The sequence below is a fragment of the Sus scrofa genome, chromosome 12 (assembly GCF_054392235.1).
Source record: "Sus scrofa isolate SSC_HxYL_T2T_F1_AM1 chromosome 12, Sscrofa_HxYL_maternal_Yorkshire_Landrace_v2.0, whole genome shotgun sequence".
Lineage (NCBI taxonomy): Eukaryota > Metazoa > Chordata > Mammalia > Artiodactyla > Suidae > Sus > Sus scrofa.
In genome coordinates this window covers 21,345,719-21,367,610 of record NC_139394.1, presented here as the reverse complement: position 1 = coordinate 21,367,610, position 21,892 = coordinate 21,345,719, and the positions used below count along the sequence as shown (strand labels likewise).

The window sequence follows — 21,892 nt, the reverse complement described above, 5'->3', positions numbered from 1 at the left end:
GGCTCCCCTCCCCTACTGGCCCCTTCAGTTTCCAGGCTCCCCTCCCCCCATTGCTACCCCATCCTTGCTCCTGTCCAGACCTCCAAAAACAGTTCTTCCTCTAAAGTGCATTCAGCTGACCCTGAGTGTCAGCATATCCTGCAGGCACCCTGAGCCATGCCGGTGTGGCTCAAGTCCCAGTGGGAGGTCAGCTGCCCTGGACCTGGTGCAAGTGCAGACACCGCCCCGTCTGTCTGTCTTAGATGGTATCCCCACCAGGGCTGGGAGGGGCCCACGGGGCATTCTCCTCCACCCCCAGCCCCAGGAGCAGGAAGAATGGCCTTAGCAAGGGGGAAGGGCGGGGAGCAGAGGCGGTGGGCAGCAGAAGAGGGGAGAGAAGCAGCCTGACCCTCATCGGTTCCCTGGACCATGCCCCCCACACAGGCACACACGCTGAGCTGTCCCAGGGCACATTTCTCCTGTAGCTCCACCCCTGCTCCCGGAGCACACCCGCAGGATAAGAGCTGGTGTGGGGCTGGCGCCGCCGGTGCCATGCCCTCGCCTCCTTCCGCAGGGCTGCCTCCAAGCCTGGTATCTGGTGCCTGGTGCTGCCGGACTTGGCCGGCCCCCGCACTCCCGCCCCTTCACTCCACAGTGTCTGGGCTGCTGAGTGATTCAGCCCACATCCTTCACACCCTGCCCAGGCCCTGGCCCTGATCCCGCCAGCCCTGGCCGCTCTCAGCGCCATCGCCGCACCGGCTGCAACAGCCTGAGCAGTGCGGCCCACGCCCTGCACCCCAGAGTCCAGGGAAGCTCACCCCTGCCTCAGGGAGACACAGCAGGGCTCTGATGGCACAGCCTGGACCCTGCAGCCCCACATTTCCTACACCAGCTACCCAAGATGAGGCACCAGGACATAATTCGTTATGTCCACTTCTTACAACAATCTTCCCAGAGATATCATAACCACCCGTCTCACAGATGATACTGCGGCACAGAAAATTAAGTGACTTGCTGAAGGACACAGGGACAGGGGGCCGGGGAGCTGCTGTCCTTAGTAGCTGGCTGGTCTCAGTACCCGTGACAAGGATCCTGCCTGCCCACCTCCCCAGGCTATTCGGAGGTTCCGAGAGAAGAGGGGATCACAAGGCGGATCAGAGGCGGTGGGGTCCACTCCGGAGCTTCAACCAGTAGTTGCCGGCTCAGGGCGGGGCGGGGGCGGGGGGGGACTGACAAAGCTCCTCCCTTTGTCTTTAGCAGGCTGAGCGCCCTCCGCAGGTTCAAGCGGGACTCCCGGGACCCGGCCAACTCGGCGCCAAAGCGCCCCCTGGAGGTCCCGGGACCTGGCCAACTCGGCGCCGCCCTGACAATTGATACAGCCCCCCTCTTACTGCATTTCTGACTGTGCCCAGTTCTTAGGGTTAGAGGGGTCGGTCTGGGAAAGGACAGGCCCTACACTCCAGGCTACTCCCCGGCCCCCCTATGGAGAGCAGACGGGCACCGAGCTGAGAGGGGTACGAAGAAAGAGTCCCAGAAAGACTGGAAGTCCAAAGACTCCGATTCTAGCTGCGTGACCCTAGGCATGTGTCTTTCCTTCTTTGGGCAACAAAGGAGTGAAGGAGGCCATCGAAGGAAAGATACCTCCCCTCTTAGCGCTAAGATTGTCCGACACCAGTTTCCTCGGGTGTAAAATGGCCACAAGGGGCCGCTGCAGCCACAGCTGTGAAGGAATCGGAAGCTGATGGAAACTGCCCGCATTTCCCAATTTAACGACCCTGGCTTTTGCCACCCCCCCATCCGCCCCCCCCCCCCCCAGGCCATCAGCCCAGCCTCCTTCCTCCCAGTACCATCCTTGCTGGCATCATAATGTCACTCAAATGTTTAAAACCTTCCCAGAATAGGCCAGTGCCCTGGATTCCCAGTTCTATTCAGGGTGGAATTTCATGGGACCCTTAGGAGATCAAGCTATGGAAAGCTGAACAAATTAGGAGGATAGATCTAGTGAGATCTAGAAACACTCCCAAATCTCTTGTAAGGGGATGAGACAAGTTGCCAAAAGGAAATCCCACCAGCCATGGAATCCCATGCACGTGGGCTCAAAACCAAGGAGGTAGGGAGTTCCCGACCAGCTGTTGATCCTTAGACAAGTCACTGAACCTCTCTGAACTTTGGTCCCCCCAGAACCACCTTATAGGAGGAAACACTCTGGGAGGAATGGGGTTAGTATTTGAACTGGGGCGGGGGGGGCTACCACCAAGCTCCCACGACCCCCAGCAGTTGCCCTGCACAGATAGGAAATGTGGGTGTAAGCAAGGGGCTCATAGCAGCCTCGGCGCAGCCCCCAAGATTGCTCTAGAAATTGAACACTAGAGGATTCCACAGCCTAACCCTTCCACACTGTTGGTGGAAATGTAAATTGAAGCAACCACTGTGAAGAACAGTATGGAGATTCCTCAAAAAAACTGAATATAGAGTTGCCATACGATGCAGCAACCTCATTCCTAGGCATATATCTGGACAGAACTATAATTCAAAAAGATAAATGCACCCCCATGTCCACAGCGGCACTATTCACAATAACCAAAACATAGAAACAATCTGTGTCCATCAACAGAGGAATGGCTAAAGAAGATGTGGTACATATATATAATGGAGTACTACTCAGCCATAAAAAGAATGAAATAATGCCACCTGCAGCAACATGGATGCAACTAGAGATTCTCATACTAAGCAAAGTAAGTCAGAAAGTGAAAGACAAATACAGTATAATATCACCTATATATGGAATCTAAAATATGATACATGAGTTCCCGTCATGGCTCGGTGGTAACAAACACGACTAGGATCCATGAAGGTGTGAGTTTGATCCCTGGCCTCCCTCAGTGGGTCAAGGACCCAGTGTTGCTGTGGCTGTGGTGTAAGCCAGCAGCTGTAGCTCCGATTCAACCCCTAGCCCCGGAACTCCCATGTGCCACAGTGCAGCCCTAAAAAATAAAATGTGACACAAATGAATTTATCTGTGAAACAGAAACAGACTCAGCAGGCATAGTGAACAGCCCTGTGGTTGCCAAGGGGGAGGAGGCAGGGGAGGGTTAGATTTGGAGTTTGGGACTAGTAGATACAAAGCGTTACTTAGAATGGATAAACAACAAGATTCAAAATAGCTCTCTCTCTCTCTTTTTTTTTTTTTTTTAAGCATGGAAGCTCAGTTTTATTTTCTGTGGTTAAGAAATATTTAAGCATCAAACAAAGCAAGTGGATCCTGAGCGCCCAAGGGCCAATACAGGCAAAAGATTAGGCCCCCATAATAAACTGGCAACTCCTACAGGAATCAATGCCCCTTGCGGGCTGCACTGTCCAGGAAGAGATACAAGGTCAGACCCTGGCCTGTCTCCCCAGTCCTGGCTTAGCGGATAACAGGGGGCCCAAAGCGCTGCATGGTGCGAATCGCCAGGGAAAGCTGGTCAAGGAAGTTTAGGATGGAAATTCGGAGGAGGCGGGAATCTTCAGCTCTCCAGTGGACGGCCAGGACGCTGGCGCTCACTGAGAGCTTCTTCCCAGCCGCCCCTCGGTGGGGTTCAGCATCTGGGGCCAGGGAGCCACGGGCGATCTCTGCCTCCAAGGAAGACGGAAAAGGTACGCTTAGGGTGAATACGAGTGGTCGGCTCCCTGGCCTTTTGGCTGTGGATGCGGACTCTCCGCCCGCTGCCGAAGGGTGCCATCCTGGCGCCACAGGCGGAACTCCCTCGGCTGCATCAGCAGCAACGCAGCCATCACCGCGGGGGCTGCTGGGGCCGCCTGGGCCACCTCTGCAGCCCGGGCCCTCGGGGCCTCCCGCCGTGCTGCTCTGCGTGATGTGTCCAGGGCGTGCTGCATCCGCCGCCTGCATGGCTGCAGTGCTCCACCAATGAGATCTTATTGTAGAGCACAGGGAACTATATCCAATACCCTGTCATAAACCATAATGGGAAAGAATTTTAAAACAAAAACAAAAAGGAAGTATCCAGAACCTGAACACAGGACTCTGCAGTGCCCCCCACCCCCGACACACACACACCTCCAGCAAGGCTTTCAAAATACTTTGTGATGCAACCCAGCCTACTTCTTCCCCTCCAACCCTCCTCCCTCGCTCCCTCGCACCCTTCCAAACTTCTGGCTTCTTGAATGTGCGGGGCTGGGCCTTCCTTCCCTCCAGGCCTCTGATAGTCCCTGCTCACCAACCGTTCCAACCACCCTCAACACCTCTACTTGATCCTCTCTCAACGGTGTCTCCCTAATCCTCTCCCTGACTCCGCCCCCACCCCCAAATCTAGATCGGGGGGGGGGGGGGGGGTCTCTGCTCCAAGCTCCCCAGCCTGTATTCCTCCCGGATCTCAGGTTTCTGTTTACCTCTGCGTCCCTGGCGGGCGGTGGTGTCCATGGAAACGGAGGCTGCGTGCTCATAGATTTGCCGGCTGCATGGATGACCGGGTAAGAAGATTCAGAGCCTGGAGTGGATGGACTGGCGGGAGCAGCTTTGATCACAGCCTCTGTTGTTTTCCTTTCCCTCTAGTCTCACAAGCTTTGTTCCATCTCGCGAGATCTTATAGGCTCTGACTACTCCGTGTCTGTTTCGCTAAAGTCTGCCCTGGGCTTGCCAAATGTTTCTTCTGAAAATTCCAAAGCCTCTCAGACATAACCAAGCAGAGAAGGGAAGGGAACCCAGGCAAGAGAAACGATTTTGTTTTGTTCATGTTTGGAGCTAGGAGAAAACTAGAACCGCTTTCCCCTGTGGCCGATGAGGAGTCATGACACTGCCGAGAGAGGGGAGGACCCACAGGGAGGCGAAAGCCTGAGGAACGTGGATATTCTTTGAGAGTGATGACATTCAGAATCATAAATCAGTGGAGACGGACGGTCCTCAGCCTTGGCCCCAGTCACACGTCAGCTTGTGTTCAACAAGCCCAGACCTCAGCCTCTCCATAGAGGAGAAGGGATTGGATTAGATGTCAGCACAGCTGCTTCTCACCCATCTGGAGCGCTGTCATCTGAGAATTGATGGGAGATCTTCTTGGCCACTTTGGAGCCAGACCAGATCTGTCACTTATATGCTAGGTGACCTCGGGCGAGTTGGTAAACCCCTAAAACTCAGGATCTTGAGCAAGACCTTTCTCAAGTCATGGTTATAAGAATTCGTGAAATAGCATATCTCACGTGGTACCTAGGACAGCGCTGGGACCTAGCAGAAGCTCAGCCACTGGGTGTCATCTACTTGGGTTGTTTGTTTTGTTTGCTTCTTTCTTTGTTTGTTTCACTAGTGTATTGCAGAGACCAGCTCAGCAGGTGATGGCTGAAGAATGGGTGCCGTGAAACTCAAGAGAACTTTAACACAAAACAAGACACAGAGATATTTATCTTAATTAAAGCTGGGAACCAGGGGACTCAAGGTCTCAGGGACCAAGAGCCCCGCCTCAAGAAACCTCACTGCTTCTATTGTGCTCTTTAGGATTATGTCAAGCGAGGAGGGGGTTGTAGGTGCAGGATATAGTTTTTTTTTTTTTTTTTGTCTTTTTTTTTTGCTATTTCTTGGGCCGCTTCCGGGGCATATGGAGGTTCCCAGGCTAGGGGTCGAATCGGAGCTGTAGTCTCCGGCCTACGCCAGAGCCACAGCAACGCAGGATCCGAGCCGTGTCTGCAACCTACACCACAGCTCACAGCAACGCTGGATCCTTAACCAACTGAGCAAGGGCAGGGACCGAACCCGCAACCTCATGGTTCCTAGTCGGATTCGTTAACCACTGCGCCACGACGGGAACTCCTATTATTATTATTTTAAAAGTCATGTAGCTGGTAGCTGGTCAAGCTTCTACTCCGACCTTTAGGCATTTAACAATCATTAGCATTGAGGAAGCCTGGCATCAGCTGTTTATGTATAGCATCTAAAGAATCACCATTGTGCTTCTGCAGACACAGCAGGCAGTGTGCCTATCTTTGGGGCGTGCCTAGGTTTGCACCTTGGTCTCCTTGCTGAGGCATATCCTGCTAACGAACCCTCATAAACCGCCTGGGGCCATGAGATTCCTCTTTCTTTTATTTTAACAGGACATATCATGCTGTGCAAAGGGGGGTGCCAATCTGCACAGGTCCCCCATGCCTAGACCCACGCATTATGTCCTCATTCAGCTGACCACATGAATAACTAATGCCTTTAGGTCTTTCTTCTGAAGTCATTTACCAGCACTGCAACTGTTTTTCAAGCAGGAATATAGGGTAAAGTCAAGCAGGACAAGATGGAGTTTTCTGCATAGAAAATAGAAGCCGAGAGGCTATGAAACGATTGTAGAAACCGGTCTCCCGACAGTGGTAGCAATAATAATACGGTTCTCGTAGCACAGGTTGCAAGACAGAAGGTCTGCCGCTCAGGGGCTTGATGTGTGTGACAGTGAAGACGGCCGTGAAAGCCGTGTGATGGACTGACACAGACATCAGTTGGGACAATGACAAGGCTCTGCCTTGATAGTTGCTGGCAAGAGAAATATACTGGGAGATGGTGGTGGAGACAGGAAATCTCTCTGCCGTTCCCCACGCGCGGCTTCTGCGGACTGGAGCAGGGACACGACTGTTTTCCCTCATCCCACCTGCCCCGGGGCTGGAGTTTCTCAGAAACTCTGAGACGAGTTGCATCTGTCTTCAGTGGGAGCCCCACCTAGAAGTTCTGTGCCCAGCGGAGGAAGGTGTGTCGGGGGACCCCGGCCACCCCATCAGCGACCCTCAGAGGTCACTAGGTCTTCTTTCCACCATGGATGCAGCACTATGGTCAGGGAATTCTAGGTACTGTAACCTCCTCTTGGAAACTCACAATGCACTTTTTAAAAAAAAAAAAACAAAGGCTTTTTTTTTTTTTTTTTTTTTTGCTATTTCTTTGGGCTGCTCCCGCGGCATATGGAGGTGCCCAGGCTAGGGGCCGAATCGGAGCTGTAGCCACTGGCCTACACCAGAGCCACAGCAACGCAGGATCCGAGCCGCGTCTGCAACCTACACCACAGCTCACGGCAACGCCAGATCGTTAACCCACTGAGCAAGGGCAGGGACCGAACCCACAACCTCATGGTTCCTAGTCGGATTCGTTAACCACTGCACCACGACGGGAACTCCTAAAAAAAAACAAAGGCTTTTAAAAGTCTTGCCAATATAGAAAACTGGCTGCTGCCATGGTGGGATAGCGGGGGCTGTATGCTTGCCCTGTCCCCCGTCCCTCCCATCACCCACTGCTCTCACCGCATCCTTCAGCCAGGACCAAGCCCCTTATCTGCCTCCAGCACTAGACTGTGAGCCCCGTGGGGAAAACGGACCTCATCTATTTTTTTCACAATTGTATTGATTTCCAACACCTGACACAGAAAAGGCACCGATAAATATTTGTCAAATGAATGAACGCATGAATGAATAATCTGAAGAAGGGATTAAAACAGACTCCAGGATTTCCCGTCGTGGCGCAGTGGTTAACGAATCCGACTAGGAACCATGAGGTTGCGGGTTCGGTCCCTGCCCTTGCTCAGTGGGTTAAGGTTCTGGCGTTGCGGTGAGCTGTGGTGTGGGTTGCAGATGCAGCTCAGATCTCACGTTGCTGTGGCTCTGGCATAGGCCAGCGGCTACAGCTCCGATGAGACCCCTAGCCTGGGCACCTCCATATGCCACGGGTGTGGCCCTAGAAAAGGCAAAAAGACAAAAAATAATAATAATTAAAATAAAATAATAATAATAATTAAAATATAATAATAATTAAATTAAAATTAAAATAATAATAATTAAAATAAAATAGAATTAGAGATTTTCGTAAAGAGGGACACAGGCCACACCTACCTTTCCTCACTATCTTTTAACCTCACACTGGGTTGTTTCTGCTGGGTTTTATTGGTTGGTGATGGTGGTGGCCCATTCCTTTGAACTTTCTCTTTGGTTTCACGCGCCCCCCCCTCAGATAGTCCCAGTGGTTCTCAGTCTAGTAAGAGTCACAAGGATCCAGCATTACCATGAGCTGCAGCGTAGGTTGCAGATGCAGGCTCAGATCCCACGTGGCTGTGGCTGTGGTCTAGCCTGGCAGCTGCAACTACGATTCACCCCCAGCCTAGGAATTTCCATATGCCACAGCTATGGCCCTAAAATTAAAAAAGAAAGAAAAAGCCAAAAAAAAAAAGAGGGAAACTGATTTTGTTCCCAAGAGCACCTCAGGGCCCCAAGGCGGAGAGGGCCAGCAGCAGCCTCAACATGTAGGAGGGACTCGGGGGGGAAGGGAAACTCAGGGAGATCAAAGCACACGAGGTTATGAATGAGGTTTACGAGGGTTGGAGTGATAGGTGTTGGAGCCAGGATTCTCAGGGGCACCCAGCTGTCACTCTCATTCCTCCACTTTCCGCTTGGTTACCCCCTCCTCCCGTGGGCCGGCCCAGAGCCAGGACCTTCTGGGGGCCCCCCCGAGGACCCGGGAAAGCATCCACAGGCGGAAGGTCGCCCATCTCCTTCCCAGCTCTTTGTACAATCACTGCTTCCCCCAGGAGGAGATTCTGACAAAACTTTGCCTCTTGTGTCTCTGAATTCAGGGAGGGCTCAAGAGTTGTTTGAGATCAGAGAGGGCAGGAAAAAAAGCACCAGCTTTGGAGCCAGGCCAAACTGGACTTCAGCTTTTATTTAGTCACGGACAAGCTGTGTTGCCTTATTCACGTTATTCACACGTTATTCACCCTCTCTGAGCTACAGCATCTTCATCTCTAAAATGGTCATAATAATCCTGCTTTGCTGGATAGGACCTCTTTTTTTTTTTTTTTTTTTTTTTTTTTCCCTTTTAGGGCTGCACCTGCAGCACCTGGAAGCTCCCAGGCTACAGGTCAAATTAGAGCTGCAGCTTCCAGCCTACACCACAGCCACAGCAATGTTGGATCTGAGCCACGTCTGCGATGAACACCACAGCTCATGGCCACGCCGGATCCTTAACCCACTGAGCGAGGCCAGGGATCAAAACTGCATCTCGCAGAGATTGCACTGGGTTCTTAACACTGGGAACTCCGTGACCTCTTATTTTAGATCCTGGCTCCACCACTTGGAAGCTGTGTGATCTTTGAGGGCAAGTCATTTAATCCCTCTCAGCAAGTTTGCTCATGTGTGAAATGAAATATGAACAGCAGGAATTCCCTGGTGGCTCAGTGAATTCAGGATCCGGCATTATCATTGCTTGCAGCTCAGGTTGCTGCTGTGGCAAGAGTTCAGTCCCCGGCCTGAGAACTTCTGCATTGCAGTGGGTGCATCCAAAAAAAAGGAGTTCCCGTCGTGGCGCAGTGGTTAACGAATCCGACTAGGAACCAGGAGGTTGCAGGTTCGGTCCCTGCCCTTCTCAGTGGGTTAACGATCCGGCATTGCCGTGAGCTGTGGTGTAGGTTGCAGACGCGGCTCGGATCCCGAGTTGCTGTGGCTCTGGAGTAGGCTGGGGGCTACAACTCTGATTAGACCCCTAGCCTGGGAACCTCCATATGCCACAGGTGCAGTCCTAAAAAGGAAAAGAAAAAGAAAAAAAAAGCTACAGATAAGAAGAGAGAGGCTTGGGTAATCTAAAATGACCTCTGAAAGAGGCAGCGCCTTCTGGGCTGTTGCTAAATGATATTTATGCCTCATAAAGGACAAGTGTTTCCTGAGATGCTTTTAGGCAAGGCATGGAGACTGTTAAATAATAGTAAATCACGGAGTTCCCATCATGGCTCAGTGGTTAATGAATCCAACTAGGAACCATGAGGTTGCGGATTTGATCCCTGGCCTCACTCAGTGGGTTAAGGATCTGGTGTTGCTGTGGCTCTGGTGTAGGCCGGTGGCTACAGCTCTGATTCGACCTCTAGCCTGGGAACCTCCATATGCTGCAGGAGCAGCCCGAGAAATGGCAAAAAGACAAAATAATAATAATAATAGTAAATCACTTGGTGAAAAAAATATTTCCTTTCTCCATTTTTTAATCTTCTGCTCAGTCAAGGAGAACTTCTCAGACCCTAGGGACCCGCTTACACCCTTCCACGCTTGACAATCGCCCGGCTTAACAAAACCAAAGCCAGCCTTGGAGTCAGCACACTTAGGAATCAATCGTATCTAGCTGGAAGTGAAGTACTTACTTCTATCATTCCCTTCTACTTCTGGCAAGTGATTCTGATTTTCATTTTGGGGTTGTAACATAGGATTTTCTTCATGTTATATGTCTTTGTTGAAATGAAAGCTGAACTGGCCCTTGGGGTTGATAGATGCAAACCATTGTATTTAGGATGGATAAGCAAGGAGGTCCTGCTGTACAGCACAGGGAACTCTATCCAGTCACTTGGGATAGAACATGATGGAAGATAATATAAGAAAAAGAATGTACGTATGTCTGACTGGGTCACTTTGCTGTGCAGCGGAAATTGACAGATCATTGTAACTCAACTATAATAAAAAAAACATTCTTTAAAGAAATGAAAGGGGAGTTGATATAACAAAATGTTTTAAATAATTTAATGGCTAGGAGAACTAAATATGTTAAATGAAAAAATAAAAGAGGGGAGTTCCCGTTTTGTGACTCAGTGGCAATGAACCTAACTAGTATCTATGAGGACTTGGGTTCGATCCCTGGCTCCCCTCTGCAGGTTAAGGATGCCTTGAGCTGTGGTGCAGGTCGCAGACATGGCTCGGATCTGGCATGGCTGTGGCTGTGGCATAGGCCAGCGGCTACAGCTCCAATTCCAACTCACATGCTGTGGGTGCGGCCCTAAAAAGACAAAAAAAAAAAAAAAAAGGAAAGGAAAGAAAGAGGTAGTACAAAAAGTATTGGAGGCCTTTTGTGAATGCCTAATACCTGGGAACTTCTTAGCCCAAGGTCAGTGTCAAGTGTGTTGGTTAGAAACCTTTTCAAAGAGTCCCTCCAAGCTCTGCCTGTGAGCCCAGCATCTACCTGCAATGTGATTAGGGACCTGGGAAGGCCCTGTTCCAGGCCTGAGCCCACTGCTACGGTCCTTTCTGCATCCTCCTCCCATCCCCATGCTGAGGCTGCCACAGTGGAATGGAAAACCCAGGGCCAGCTACCTTCTTGGGCAGCTAGGGGACCAGCTTCCAAGGAAGCTCCTCCTTAAAAACTCCTTCCTCCCTGAACTGTCCCCCGATACCTCCAAAACTCTGTCATTCAACCCCAAAGTGGCCCACTCTAGTAAAATGTCCTCTCGGAGTTCCAGGCATCTCTCCCCTGGGGTGAAGACAAGGTCCAAAGAAACCAGCGTCACCTCATTCCTTTTCCTAATCACCCACCCTCTTCCGCTTCCATTTATAGAGCACCAACTGTGTGCCAACCACGAGGCTAAACTTGTTGCCGCATGAGATCATTTGAGCCTCCGTGGCCGTGTGTCGTGAGGGTTTCGTTCCCCGTCTCCCTCGCAAAAGAGGATCTTGTCCAAACCCTTCCAGGCTGGTCGGTGAAGGAGCGTGACTCCAACTCAGGATGGCTGATTCCAAAGCCCAGGTTTTTAGCCCCCTGGCCTTCAAAGACTGTCTTTCCTTTCATCCTAGTCCCACCCTTGACCCTCCCCTCGCAGCTTCTTTTCTGCCGCCAAATGAATGAGCTCTTGAAGTCAACCCAGGGACTAGTCAACTCTTTCCTAGCCCAGGGCGGTGAGCCCTGCCCTCCTCTGGAATCTCTGCTACTCACTCGGGCTACGTCTCCCCTTTTCCCTCTCTTTCCAGCCCCCCAAAAGGGAGGAAAAGGCACTCCCCACCAGAAGAGGCTCCTACAAGCCTGGTTCTTGCAGTGTGTTCACTCGCTGAACCCCGTATCAATTCCTAGAGGCTTAGTGGATAACTGGGGAGACCGAGACGCCAAGGTCCCAGCACTAATTCAGAGCAGTATCAGCCTTATAAACGAGTCGCTCTGTTCCCAGAGCCTCTAAAACACCCTCATTATGAACGAGAGTCTCCATGTCCTAGAGACAGCTCAGAGAAAAGACTCACTTTCACAGCCGGGCCCTGAGCCTGCACTGTGCCAGGCACTGTGCTCCAGGGCTGACATGCGAAGCCTGGCAACAAGCTTTCAGGGGAGGCACTGTCATTATGCCCACCTTACAGATGTGGAAACGGAGTCTCGGAGAGGCTCATCAACTTGTTCACTAAGAGCCAGCAGAATGCACACCCAGCTCTGGAGGCAAGAGCAGATGGGATGGAGGGAGACAAAACTCCTTGTAAACATGGGTTCTCTCTGGATTCCCGGACCTCCATGGATGAGCTTTAGGAGACCTGGGAATGTCATGAGTTGTATGCAAATGTGTGTATGCGTCTTCGGGTTGGGAAGAGATCTGTAGCTTTCAATAGCTACTCAAAGGAATCCCTAAAGACAACCAAGGTGAAACATCCCTAACCTAGCACCATGCCTGGCACACAAAAGGCCCTCAGCATTCCTGGGGAATGAATGAATAAATAAGTAAATGGAAGAGTGAGGGAATGAATGAGCGTTCCTCCTGCTCCAGGAGACTCCGCCCATGACCTGCTACACACACCCATCTTCTGAGATGGCGAAGGCAACCCTGGGACCTGAGCCCAGTCCACCCCCAGGTCCTTTCTCCCGGTCCCAGAGGCCATAGCCAGGTGCTCTGAGAGCTCCAAAAAGACGCTTCCCCCGCTCTCTTCCCACCTCCACCCCTGACCATGACCAGGCAGAGGCAGGAGTTGTGCAACTCAGAATGAAGCTTTATTGATTGCTGGGAGGGGCAGGGGTGAAACTGGACTCAGGTATGAAGTGCTCGAGGTGGGGGGAGAGGGGATCCCCCAGTGTCATCTGCGGGGGGGCGGCTTCCTAGGCCTGAGCTGTGCAGAGCGGCCTTAGTTCTTGGTGCGAAGGACTTGCTCGTGGGAAGACACCACCTTGCCGTCGTGCACGTCCATGACTTTGGTGCGGATCTGGCGAGTGGAGGTCACTGGGGAAGCGGAGAGAGAGGGCGTCATCCGTGGTGGGCAGACCATGGAGAAATCAGGAGTGGGGAGGCCAAGAGCTAAAGGAACTTGAAGGGACGCTCTCGCTGCTGCCCTCTGCCCTGATGACCGCTTCACTCACTGCTCCTGCCTCCGCACGGAGAGTATCAGCACATCTCTTTCAGGCTAGGGCTCCCTGAGGTGTCCTCAGACTGGGGCTCCCTAATAACTCAGACCAAAGTGGTTCGGTCTGCATCTGCCCAGACGGCTTGGTCTGGGTGGGAAGACCCACGTGGGGCTCTGTCCCTGGTGCTGACCACCAGAACGAGGGGGTCTGGCACAAACATCAGGCCTCTAGCAGCTAACCCCAAGGAGGGTTTAGCAGAATGCCTTCTTCTATCCAAAGAGGTGCATGAGGAAGGGATCCTGGGCGGGAAAACCCTAGTTCGACTCCTCCAGAGCCCCCACCCAACATCCTACACCTGCTGGGAGACAGGGGGTGGTCCTGAGTCCAGGTTTGATGAGGAGGAAGGTCTTACCATCTCTGGATGACTGAGAGCCAGAGGAGAACTGCGAGGAAGAGAGGCTGTGAAGACAGAAAGGGGCAAGAGCGTTAGACACCTGGGGGCACTGAGTGAACAGTCGCAGGCAGGACGGGGAGGGGGAGGGGGGCTCCCCCAGAGCACTCACTGGGCATCCTCGCCCTCCAGCAGGCGGCGGTAGGTGGCGATCTCCTGCTCCAGCCGCGTCTTCACGTCCAGCAGGATCTTGTATTCCTGGTTCTGTTGCTCCATCTCGCAGCGCAGCTGCGCCAGCTGCTCCTCCACGCCACTGATCAGCTCCTGGATCTGGGCGAGCTGCATGCAGTAGCGGCCTTTGGTCTCCTCCAGGCTGTTCTCCAGAGACGCTTTCTGCGAAGGAAGGAAAGAAGATGGGGAGTCATTCCCTCCCTCCAGGGCGCGGTGAGCGCACCCCGGGCCCGGCAGCGCCCCCTACCATGCTGAGCTGGGACTGCAGCTCGATCTCGAGGTTCTGCACGGTGCGCCGGAGCTCGGAGATCTCGCTCTTGCCGCTCTGCACCAGCTCGCTGTTGGTGGCCACCTCGCGGTTCAGCTCCTCCGTCTGCAGCAGAGAAACCAGCGTTCACAATGCAACTTCCGGGAGGCGCACGTCCCGGGAGGCAGGGGCCCCTCAGAAAGCCACCCACCTTGCTGAAGAACCAGTCCTCGGCATCCTTGCGGTTCTTCTCGGCCATCTTCTCGTACTGGTCGCGCATCTCGTTCAGGATGCGGCTCAGGTCCACGCCGGGGGCGGCGTCCATCTCCACGTTGACGTCCCCGCCCACCTGGCCTCGCAGGGCGTTCATCTCCTGCACGGCCAAAGAAGAGTCAGGCCACAGTCAGGCGCTTCCGTGTGGCAGCCTATTAGGGCTCCCTAGGCAGAGATGCCCTGGCCCGGACCTTGTCCTTCGCCATCGCAATTCCGCGCCGCCCCCCGCGCCCGCCCCGTCCTCCAGCTATCCCTCGAGGCTGGCTCACCTCCTCGTGGTTCTTTCGGAGGTAGGCCAGCTCCTCCTTGAGGCTCTCGATCTGCATCTCCAGGTCGGCTCTGGCCAGGGTCAGCTCGTCCAGCACCCTGCGCAGCCCGTTGATGTCGGCCTCCACGCTCATGCGCAGGTTCAGCTCCGTCTCGTACCTGGAATGACCCAAGAGAAAAGGAATGAGACACCCATCCTGGCCGAACTGAAGGCTCTCTTCTCTTCCGCCTGCAGCTCCTGCTGGTAGTTGGCATTCCGCCGGTGATTCAGGGAGCCAGTCTTAACAACCGCATGGACAGACTTGGGGCCCATTATTGCTCAGATCCGAATATTCCAGGGGCAGGACTCCGTGCCAGGAATGAGACAGCTCAACCTGCTATAGAATGTACAGAGGCAAGATGCTTCCGGCTTCAGCCAACCAGTAGCACACAAGCACCCAAATATGACTCCCTCCTGCACTTCGGGGGCAGGTGGGAAGTGGGAGCGCCTCTCCCCAAGGCAGTGGCTCCCTAATCTGGCTGTAGATCAGAATCACCCAAGTACCCTGTAAAAAATAACTGAATCAGAATCCCAAGGGTGGGGCCCAAGAGCCTTGCATTTTTACAAGCACCCCAAGGGGTTTTCACACAGCCTCCCTGGCACTGGCCAGTTCTGTTTAGAGAACATTCCAAAACTGCCCCATCCCGGGGAGACTGGATGCTCTGGGCCACCGCTGCAAACTCACTTGGTGCGGAAGTCATCAGCGGCCAGGCGGGCATTGTCGATCTGCAGCACGACATTAGCGTTGTCCACGGTGGCCGTGAGGATCTGCAGATGAAAAGAGCAGAGGTCCCTGGTCAAATGGACGGCACCAGCCACACTGGACTGCAGCCTGCATCGGCCTTTGGTTTCATGCTTTGGCCTGAGTCCCCCCTACTCCCCACAAGCCTTTGCACAGCAGCCTGAACGATAGCCCCCAGAGGCCCAGCTTTGACTCAGGACTTGCTTGACTCCTGGTCAGGAGAATGAGTAGAATGGATAGAAAGAGCCCGGGCCTCAGAATCAAAAACCCTTGAGTTCTGGTCCTGGTGCTACCAGTGACTTGTTGCAGTGATGGATCTCCAGGCCTCAAATTCCCTACGCACAGAGGAGGGGAGAAACCAGGCTCTCCAGACCCCCTTCCCGTCCCGAATCCCCCTCTCTGCCCAAGCCAGCCCCGCCAGTCCTCTGTAGGCACCTACACTCCTCTGCAAGCCCGCAGCACACAGGACCTCAAGTGAGGCTTTCCCAAACATGGAGATTCAGCTTCGAAAAGAAGCAGGAGAAAAAAAGAAAAAAATTGATTGACCCAGGATGGGCTGCAGCTCCCTCCCTCATGGCCTAATCGCCCTAATCCACGCAGAGCACCAGAACCAGGAAGCAGGATCAGCAGGGAGGGCTCCGGGGGTGAGGTGGAAGCAGGGGGCTGGAGTCAGAGGACACATGTGCCCCTGGTGCCCTCCTGTGCAGGGCATGTAAGGTGGGTCACCACTGATTGTCTCTGTGGGTTTTTCCTTGCCCTCCTGGCTGTGGGGAGGGGCCACCCGTGCCAGGGCTCATGGGCGGCAGCCGCCACAGCCCAGACTAATGAGCTCATGAGCAGGATGGGTGTCTAGCCCTGTCCCGTTACAGCCTCGCTCCTCCCCTGCGCTGGAGGACAGGTAGCCGCCTCCTGGGCTGGCAGGAGGAGAGAAGCATCCTTGCCTTGGCTCTGCCATTCATTTGCTGTAGGACCTTGGGCAGACAGCCCCCAATTTCAACTTCTTCCTCTGCAACGGGTAAGGGTGGGAACCCCTGGCCTTTCCCAGTCTAAGGACCTGGAGCCTAGAGGGGCATGAGCGAGATGGGGAAGGGAGGCCGTGTTCTCCGAGGCCAGCTCTGTGCGGGGCGTCCAGAGCCAGAAGGAGGGGTCTAGGGTTGGAGGCTCTCGTGTCTAGGAAGCTCAAGTTGCCCGTGGCCGTCTATTGCTCCTGAATGAAGTGGCTGGAAAGGCACCTCTTGTTGCCTGGCCCACGCACCTTGTTCCGCAGGTCCTCGATGGTCTTGAAGTAGGGGCTGTAGTCCTTGGACTCAGCCGGCCGCTGCCTCTGGTACCAGTCGCGGATCTTCACCTCCAGGTCGGCGTTGGCCTCCTCCAGGGCGCGCACCTTGTCCAGGTAGGAGGCCAGGCGGTCGTTGAGGTTCTGCATGGTCACCTTCTCGCTGCCCACCAGGAGCCCGTCACCACCCCCGAAGCCACCCCCGAAGCCACCACCGAAGCCACCACCGAAGCCGGCGCCAAGGCCACCGCCATATCCTCCACCGAAGCCGCTACCCAGGGCCCCACCGAAGCTGCTGCTGCTGCTGAAGCCGCCGCCGTAGCCGCCCCCCAGCCCGCAGACCCCTCCGGAGGAGTAGCGGGAGGAGGTGACAGACAGGCCCCCGTAGGCACTGGGGGCCCGGTAGGAGCCTCCGCCCAGGACGGAGGATATGCGGCTGGAGCCACCGCCAATGCCACAGGAGCCCTTCATGGAGCTGGAGGAGGTGAACTGGCGGCTGCAGGTGGCCATGGTGCCGAGGAGGGAGGTGAGCGAGCGAGTGAGCAAGTCGCAGAGAGAAGAGAAAGGAGCTCGGTGGCTGAGTTCGGAGAGGATGCCCGGCTTTATACTCCTCGGTAGGGGCGGGCCTGGCATTTTCCATTCCCCTTGGCTTTCATCACCCAGGAGCCTGTGCCAACTCCCAGGCAGATCCCTCCTCTCCTCCGCCTCATCATGTCTGTCATATTTTACTGGAAACTCATTGTTCGGGGTGTTTGGGGTTTCTTGTCCCGCCAGGTGTGATTCACAGGAGGAGGTGTGGACCTGCAGGCTACACTTTCCCTTCGGGCCCCAGGAGCCTGCTCGCCAGGCTCAGCCAGGCGGTGGGACTGGAGCCTCTCTGCACCGCAAACCTAGTGACCTGTTAGTTCCCCCATTAACTAGGGGGGCCTGTGACATCCACCTAGATGAAGCCCCCCGCTCCAGGTGACACCTGGCTGGAGGAGCATCAACATGGCAAGGTCACATCAGGCAGGAGGATGCCCACTCAGCAAGACCATCCATAAAAGAGGCAAGGTTCGGGGGACTCTGCTGGGCTTCGCTAAGGAGCTTGTTACATCCTGGAAACATGCCCAGCCAGTGGTCAGGGGGCTCAGGCTTCCATCCCGACACCCCTAGTAAAGGGGAAGGCAGACCACGCTCCCCAGCCCTGGGCTCAGACCCTAAGCCTCCATGCGCCTGTGGATGGGCTCACAGCATTGGCTGCTCAGTCTGGCCAAGGGCATGTGGTGTCCCAGGAAACATCAGGAAAGAGCATGGCATCAGGGGAGTTCCCGTTGTGGCGCAGGGGTTAACGAACCCGACTAGGAGCCATGAGGTTGCGGGTTGGATCCCTGGCCTTGCTCAGTGGGTTGATGATCCGGCGTTGCCGTGAGCTGTGGTGTAGGTCACAGACGCGGCTCGGATCCCGCGTTGCTGTAGCTCTGTCGTAGGCTAGTGGCTACAGCTCCGATTCGACCCCTAACCTGGGAACCTCCATATGCCGCAAGAGCGGCCCAAGAAAATGGCAAAAGGACAAAAAAAAAAAAGAGAGCATGGCATCAGATCAAGTCATGGCTCTGCTCTTTACTCCTGTGTGACCCAGGACCTGACACTTGGAGTCTCAGTGTGCTCGTCTGTAAAGTGGGAGTGAAGACCACCTGCCCTGCTGCTGCAGAGTCAGCTGTGAGAATCCAACATGGCTTTTGCCAAGTCAGATGTGGCACAAAGTCTGGGCAGCATTGCTGTAGGCTAGTCTGGGCCCCTGAGTGGGTGGAGCGACACCCCCCGGAACAGGACTGGAGGGTGCATCTTTGCTTTCAGACCCCCCAGGGCAGGCCCCACGGGAGGATCTGGCTCAGGCACTCTTGTTTGAGCCCTTTGTGAAGCTGACCCAAGGACTGTTTGGGGGTTTTTTTGGGGGGGTTGCATGCAGGCACCCAAAAGTGGACTCCAGGACCCTGGAGAACTGAGGCCCTGAAGGTCAGGGGACATTTCCAGGGGTCCATCTGCTTTTGCCTCAGAGATTTGTATGTCAGGACCTCGGCTAACCCACATCTCCCAGACAACCTCCAAAGGCACCCACCATCCCCAGCCTCACCCCCTCCTCCCGCCGCCCCTCCGCGCCACGGACCCCGGCAGGCATGTCAGCAGGAATGTGGTCGTGTCTGAGGCTGCCTGACACGTCCCATCTCCCCAGACAGGCCCCAACAGCCCCCGCTGGAGGCTCCAACCCTCCTAGGATCAACTGCTCCTGGAAGGGAAGCGGAGCCTCCTCCTCCTCCTCCTCCCCCTGCCCCCAGCCCCCACCTCCCCCACCTGCCAACGCCACCAAAGCAGACGTCAGGGAGCCGCCCTCCCCCCCCCACCCACCCCCCACCCCCGACTCAGAAGCCAATGCTGAGACAGGCACTTGAGGCTGTGGGCTCCCCAGATCCGCCAGGCTGAGGACGCTCAAAGATGTGAGTAAGCCAGGGCCCCGCCCCTCCGCAGCCACCCTGACAGACACTCCTAATCTCCTTGCAGAGGAGGGTCCCCCACCCCGGCCCAGCCCTACAATTTCCTCAGTCAGAGGCAGCAGAGATTTCAGCTGAGGCCAAAATTAAGGATGCTTTTGTCAGGAGACATGTTGCCGTCGGCTGTGGGGTGGAGGGGTGGGGGTGGGGCTCTCCAGGAAAAAACAAAAAAAAACACGCAACATCCAGAGGGACCCGGTGAGCAGAGTGGGTGCAGAGCCCAACACCTGCGCCCTCCATCTCTCCCACCACCCTGCCTCCCTCCACCACCAGGGAGCCTGGGATAGAATCCCTGGAGCACTGCACACAGGAAAGGTTCTTCTTCTCTCTCTCCTGATTCAGTGGAACCCAAAAGAGGCGTCTTCCTTGCCCCTCTCCAAGGGCAATCCAAAAGCTAAAGAAGGCAGGGAACCCGGGACACAGAAACCCATGCACACAACCAGGAAGAGACTTTTGCCAGCGCCCCCTACCTCCATGAACCCTGGAACCCCAGTATGGGATGCAGGCCTGGTCTCTGCCACCCAAAATGAGAATCCTGGCTCAGATCCTAAAGCCACCCCCCCCACCCCACCCCACCCCGCCGTCGCGCCCCCTGCAGACATGGAACCAGGTGCAAATAGCCTAGTCTGGTGCTTCTGACATTTTGAAGAGAGGCGGCTTTCTGGGGCAGCAGATGTTAATGTCATGGACGGGTGGTTCCTCTGTTGGGGCTGGAGTACTCCTGACCTCTGCACTCCCAGGCAGGCTTTGTGTGGCAGTGGCGCCACTACTAACCCGTCCTCCAGCCGCCCCAGGAGGGAGGGTGCTGGTACAGGATGAGCCTGGGGCGGTGCCTCTTGTGGTTGGTGAGTCTCCCGGCACCAGCCCCGGGGGTGGGGGACCGAGGCCAATCCAAACAGGTGAAGGGACAGGGCCAGGCAGCCCCCCCCCCCCCACAGAGCCTGCATTGTGTGCTGGGGACCGGGCTGGGCACTGAGGAGGGCACCCAGGGGACAGCCCAGTCTGAGGATGGAGGCACAGCCCCTGCCCTCAGAGCCTAGCCTAATGGAAGAGACAGTCCCTGGCCTTTGGAAACCCCCAGCCTGAGAGGGAAGAGAGGATACCCACCAAAATGATAAGAACAAACGTAAGCAAAGTGGGATTCATGTGTATTCGTTTCCTGGGGCTGCAGAAACAAATGACCACAAACGGAGTGGTTAAAAAGAACAGAAAGTCTTCTCTCCCAGTTCTTGAGTCCAGGAGTCTAAAATTTTTTTTTTTTTTTTTTTGTCTTTTGTTGTTGTTTTTGTTGCTATTTCTTGGGCCGCTCCCGCGGCATATGGAGGTTCCCAGGCTAGGGGTTGAATCGGAGCTGTAGCCACCGGCCTACGCCAGAGCCACAGCAACGCAGGATCCGAGCCGCGTCCGCAACCTACACCACAGCTCACGGCAACGCCGGATCGTCAACCCACCGAGCAAGAGCAGTGACCGAACCCGCAACCCCATGGTTCCCAGTCGGATTCGTTAACCACTGCGCCACGACGGGAACTCCCAGGAGTCTAAAATTAAGGGGTCGGCAGGGCCAAGCTCCCTCCGGAGGTGCGGGGGGAGAATCCTTCCTGGCCCCTCCCAGCTTCTGGCGGCTCCTGGCCTTCCTTGGTTTGAGGCAACAAAGCTCCGGCCCCTGCCTCTGTCCTCACGCTGTCTCAGTCTCTGCATGTCCTTTTCTCTTTCTTAACAAGGACACTCATTGGCTTTAGCGCCCTCCCTCACCCATGTATGATCTGCTCTCCATTCTCGCATCTGCAAAAGACTCTATTTCCAACTAAGTTCACGTTCAGAGGTTCCGGTGGCCGTGAATTTCAGGAGGGCTCTATTCACCCCGCTATGTGGTAGAACAGATCCAGAGCTAACTACGCCGCAGCAGTGAAAACTTGTTGGCGAGATATGGAGATAAGATGTGGGCAGGGCCAACCAGGAAGGCTTCTGGGAGAAGCTCAGCAAAGAAGAGGGCCGGGGAGCGGGCAGCAGGGATGCCCAGAGTCCCATCCATCTGCACTTCCCATCACCCAGTTCTTCTGACTCCTTCACCAACAAACTCCTCTGGGAGCAAGGTAGCAAGCACTTTTTTTTCTTTCTTTCTTTCTTTTTTTTTTTTTTTTTACTTTTTAGGTTGCAGCAATTTTTTTTTTCTTTTTCTTTTGAAACAATTTTTTTTCTTTTCTTTTTTTTTAGGACCACACCAGAGGCAAATGGGAGATCCCAGGCTAGAAGCTGAATCAAAGCTGCCACTGCTGGCATACAGCTCCCAGCAACGCCAGGTCCTGAACCTGCTGAGTGAGGTCAGGGATCAGATCTGCATCCTCATGGATACTAGTCAGGTTTGTAACTCGCTGAGCCACACGGGAACTCCCTTGAAACAACGTGAGACCTTCAGGAAGAGTTGCAAAAACGATACAGGTTTTCTGTGTACCCTTCACTCAGCTTCCTCTAATATTGAACATATCACAGAAACATGACCCAGGGAGTTCCCTGGTGGCCTAGCGATTGGGGATCTGGCATTGCCACTGCTGTGGCTCGGGTTCGATCCCTGGCCCGGGAACTTCCATATGCTGTAGGTGCGGCCAAAAAAGAAAAAGAGAGCTGACATAAACATTATACAATGATCAAAACCACTAAAGTAATGTTGATCCATTATTGTTAATTACCTACAGACCTTATGAAGTTCACTGGTTTTTCCACTAATGATTGTTTTCTGTCCAAAAACGATCCCAATCCAGGATTCCACTCCACTGGTTGTCATGTGTCCTGCAGTCTGTGACAGCCCTCGGTTTTTTTCCTTGTTTTTTAAGGCCTTGACACTTTTGAAG

General features: G+C 54.5%; 2 protein-coding genes and 1 long non-coding RNA gene across 3 annotated transcripts; 1 reads left to right on the top strand and 2 right to left on the bottom strand.

Moving 5' to 3' along the window:
• Positions 1-625: 625 nt before the first annotated feature.
• Positions 626-5,439, top strand: LOC146398126 (uncharacterized). The gene is made up of 2 exons (XR_014821158.1): positions 626-1,169; positions 3,176-5,439. It is a non-coding gene; the product is annotated as an uncharacterized LOC146398126 (long non-coding RNA).
• On the bottom strand, positions 2,491-4,537 carry LOC100515685 (EKC/KEOPS complex subunit LAGE3-like). The gene is made up of 2 exons (XM_084984502.1): positions 4,369-4,537; positions 2,491-3,928 (listed from the first exon to the last, which is right to left on the bottom strand). Exons 1-2 carry the CDS (start codon positions 4,420-4,422, stop codon positions 3,386-3,388), a joined length of 597 nt encoding a protein of 198 aa, XP_084840628.1. The 5' UTR covers positions 4,423-4,537; the 3' UTR covers positions 2,491-3,385.
• Positions 5,440-12,675: 7,236 nt separating the features above from the next.
• LOC110255312 (keratin, type I cytoskeletal 14) lies at positions 12,676-17,087 on the bottom strand. The gene is made up of 8 exons (XM_021067000.2): positions 16,492-17,087; positions 15,180-15,262; positions 14,457-14,613; positions 14,126-14,287; positions 13,915-14,040; positions 13,609-13,829; positions 13,458-13,504; positions 12,676-12,923 (listed from the first exon to the last, which is right to left on the bottom strand). Exons 1-8 carry the CDS (start codon positions 17,020-17,022, stop codon positions 12,829-12,831), a joined length of 1,422 nt encoding a protein of 473 aa, XP_020922659.2. The 5' UTR covers positions 17,023-17,087; the 3' UTR covers positions 12,676-12,828.
• Between the last annotated feature and the right edge of the window lie 4,805 nt (positions 17,088-21,892).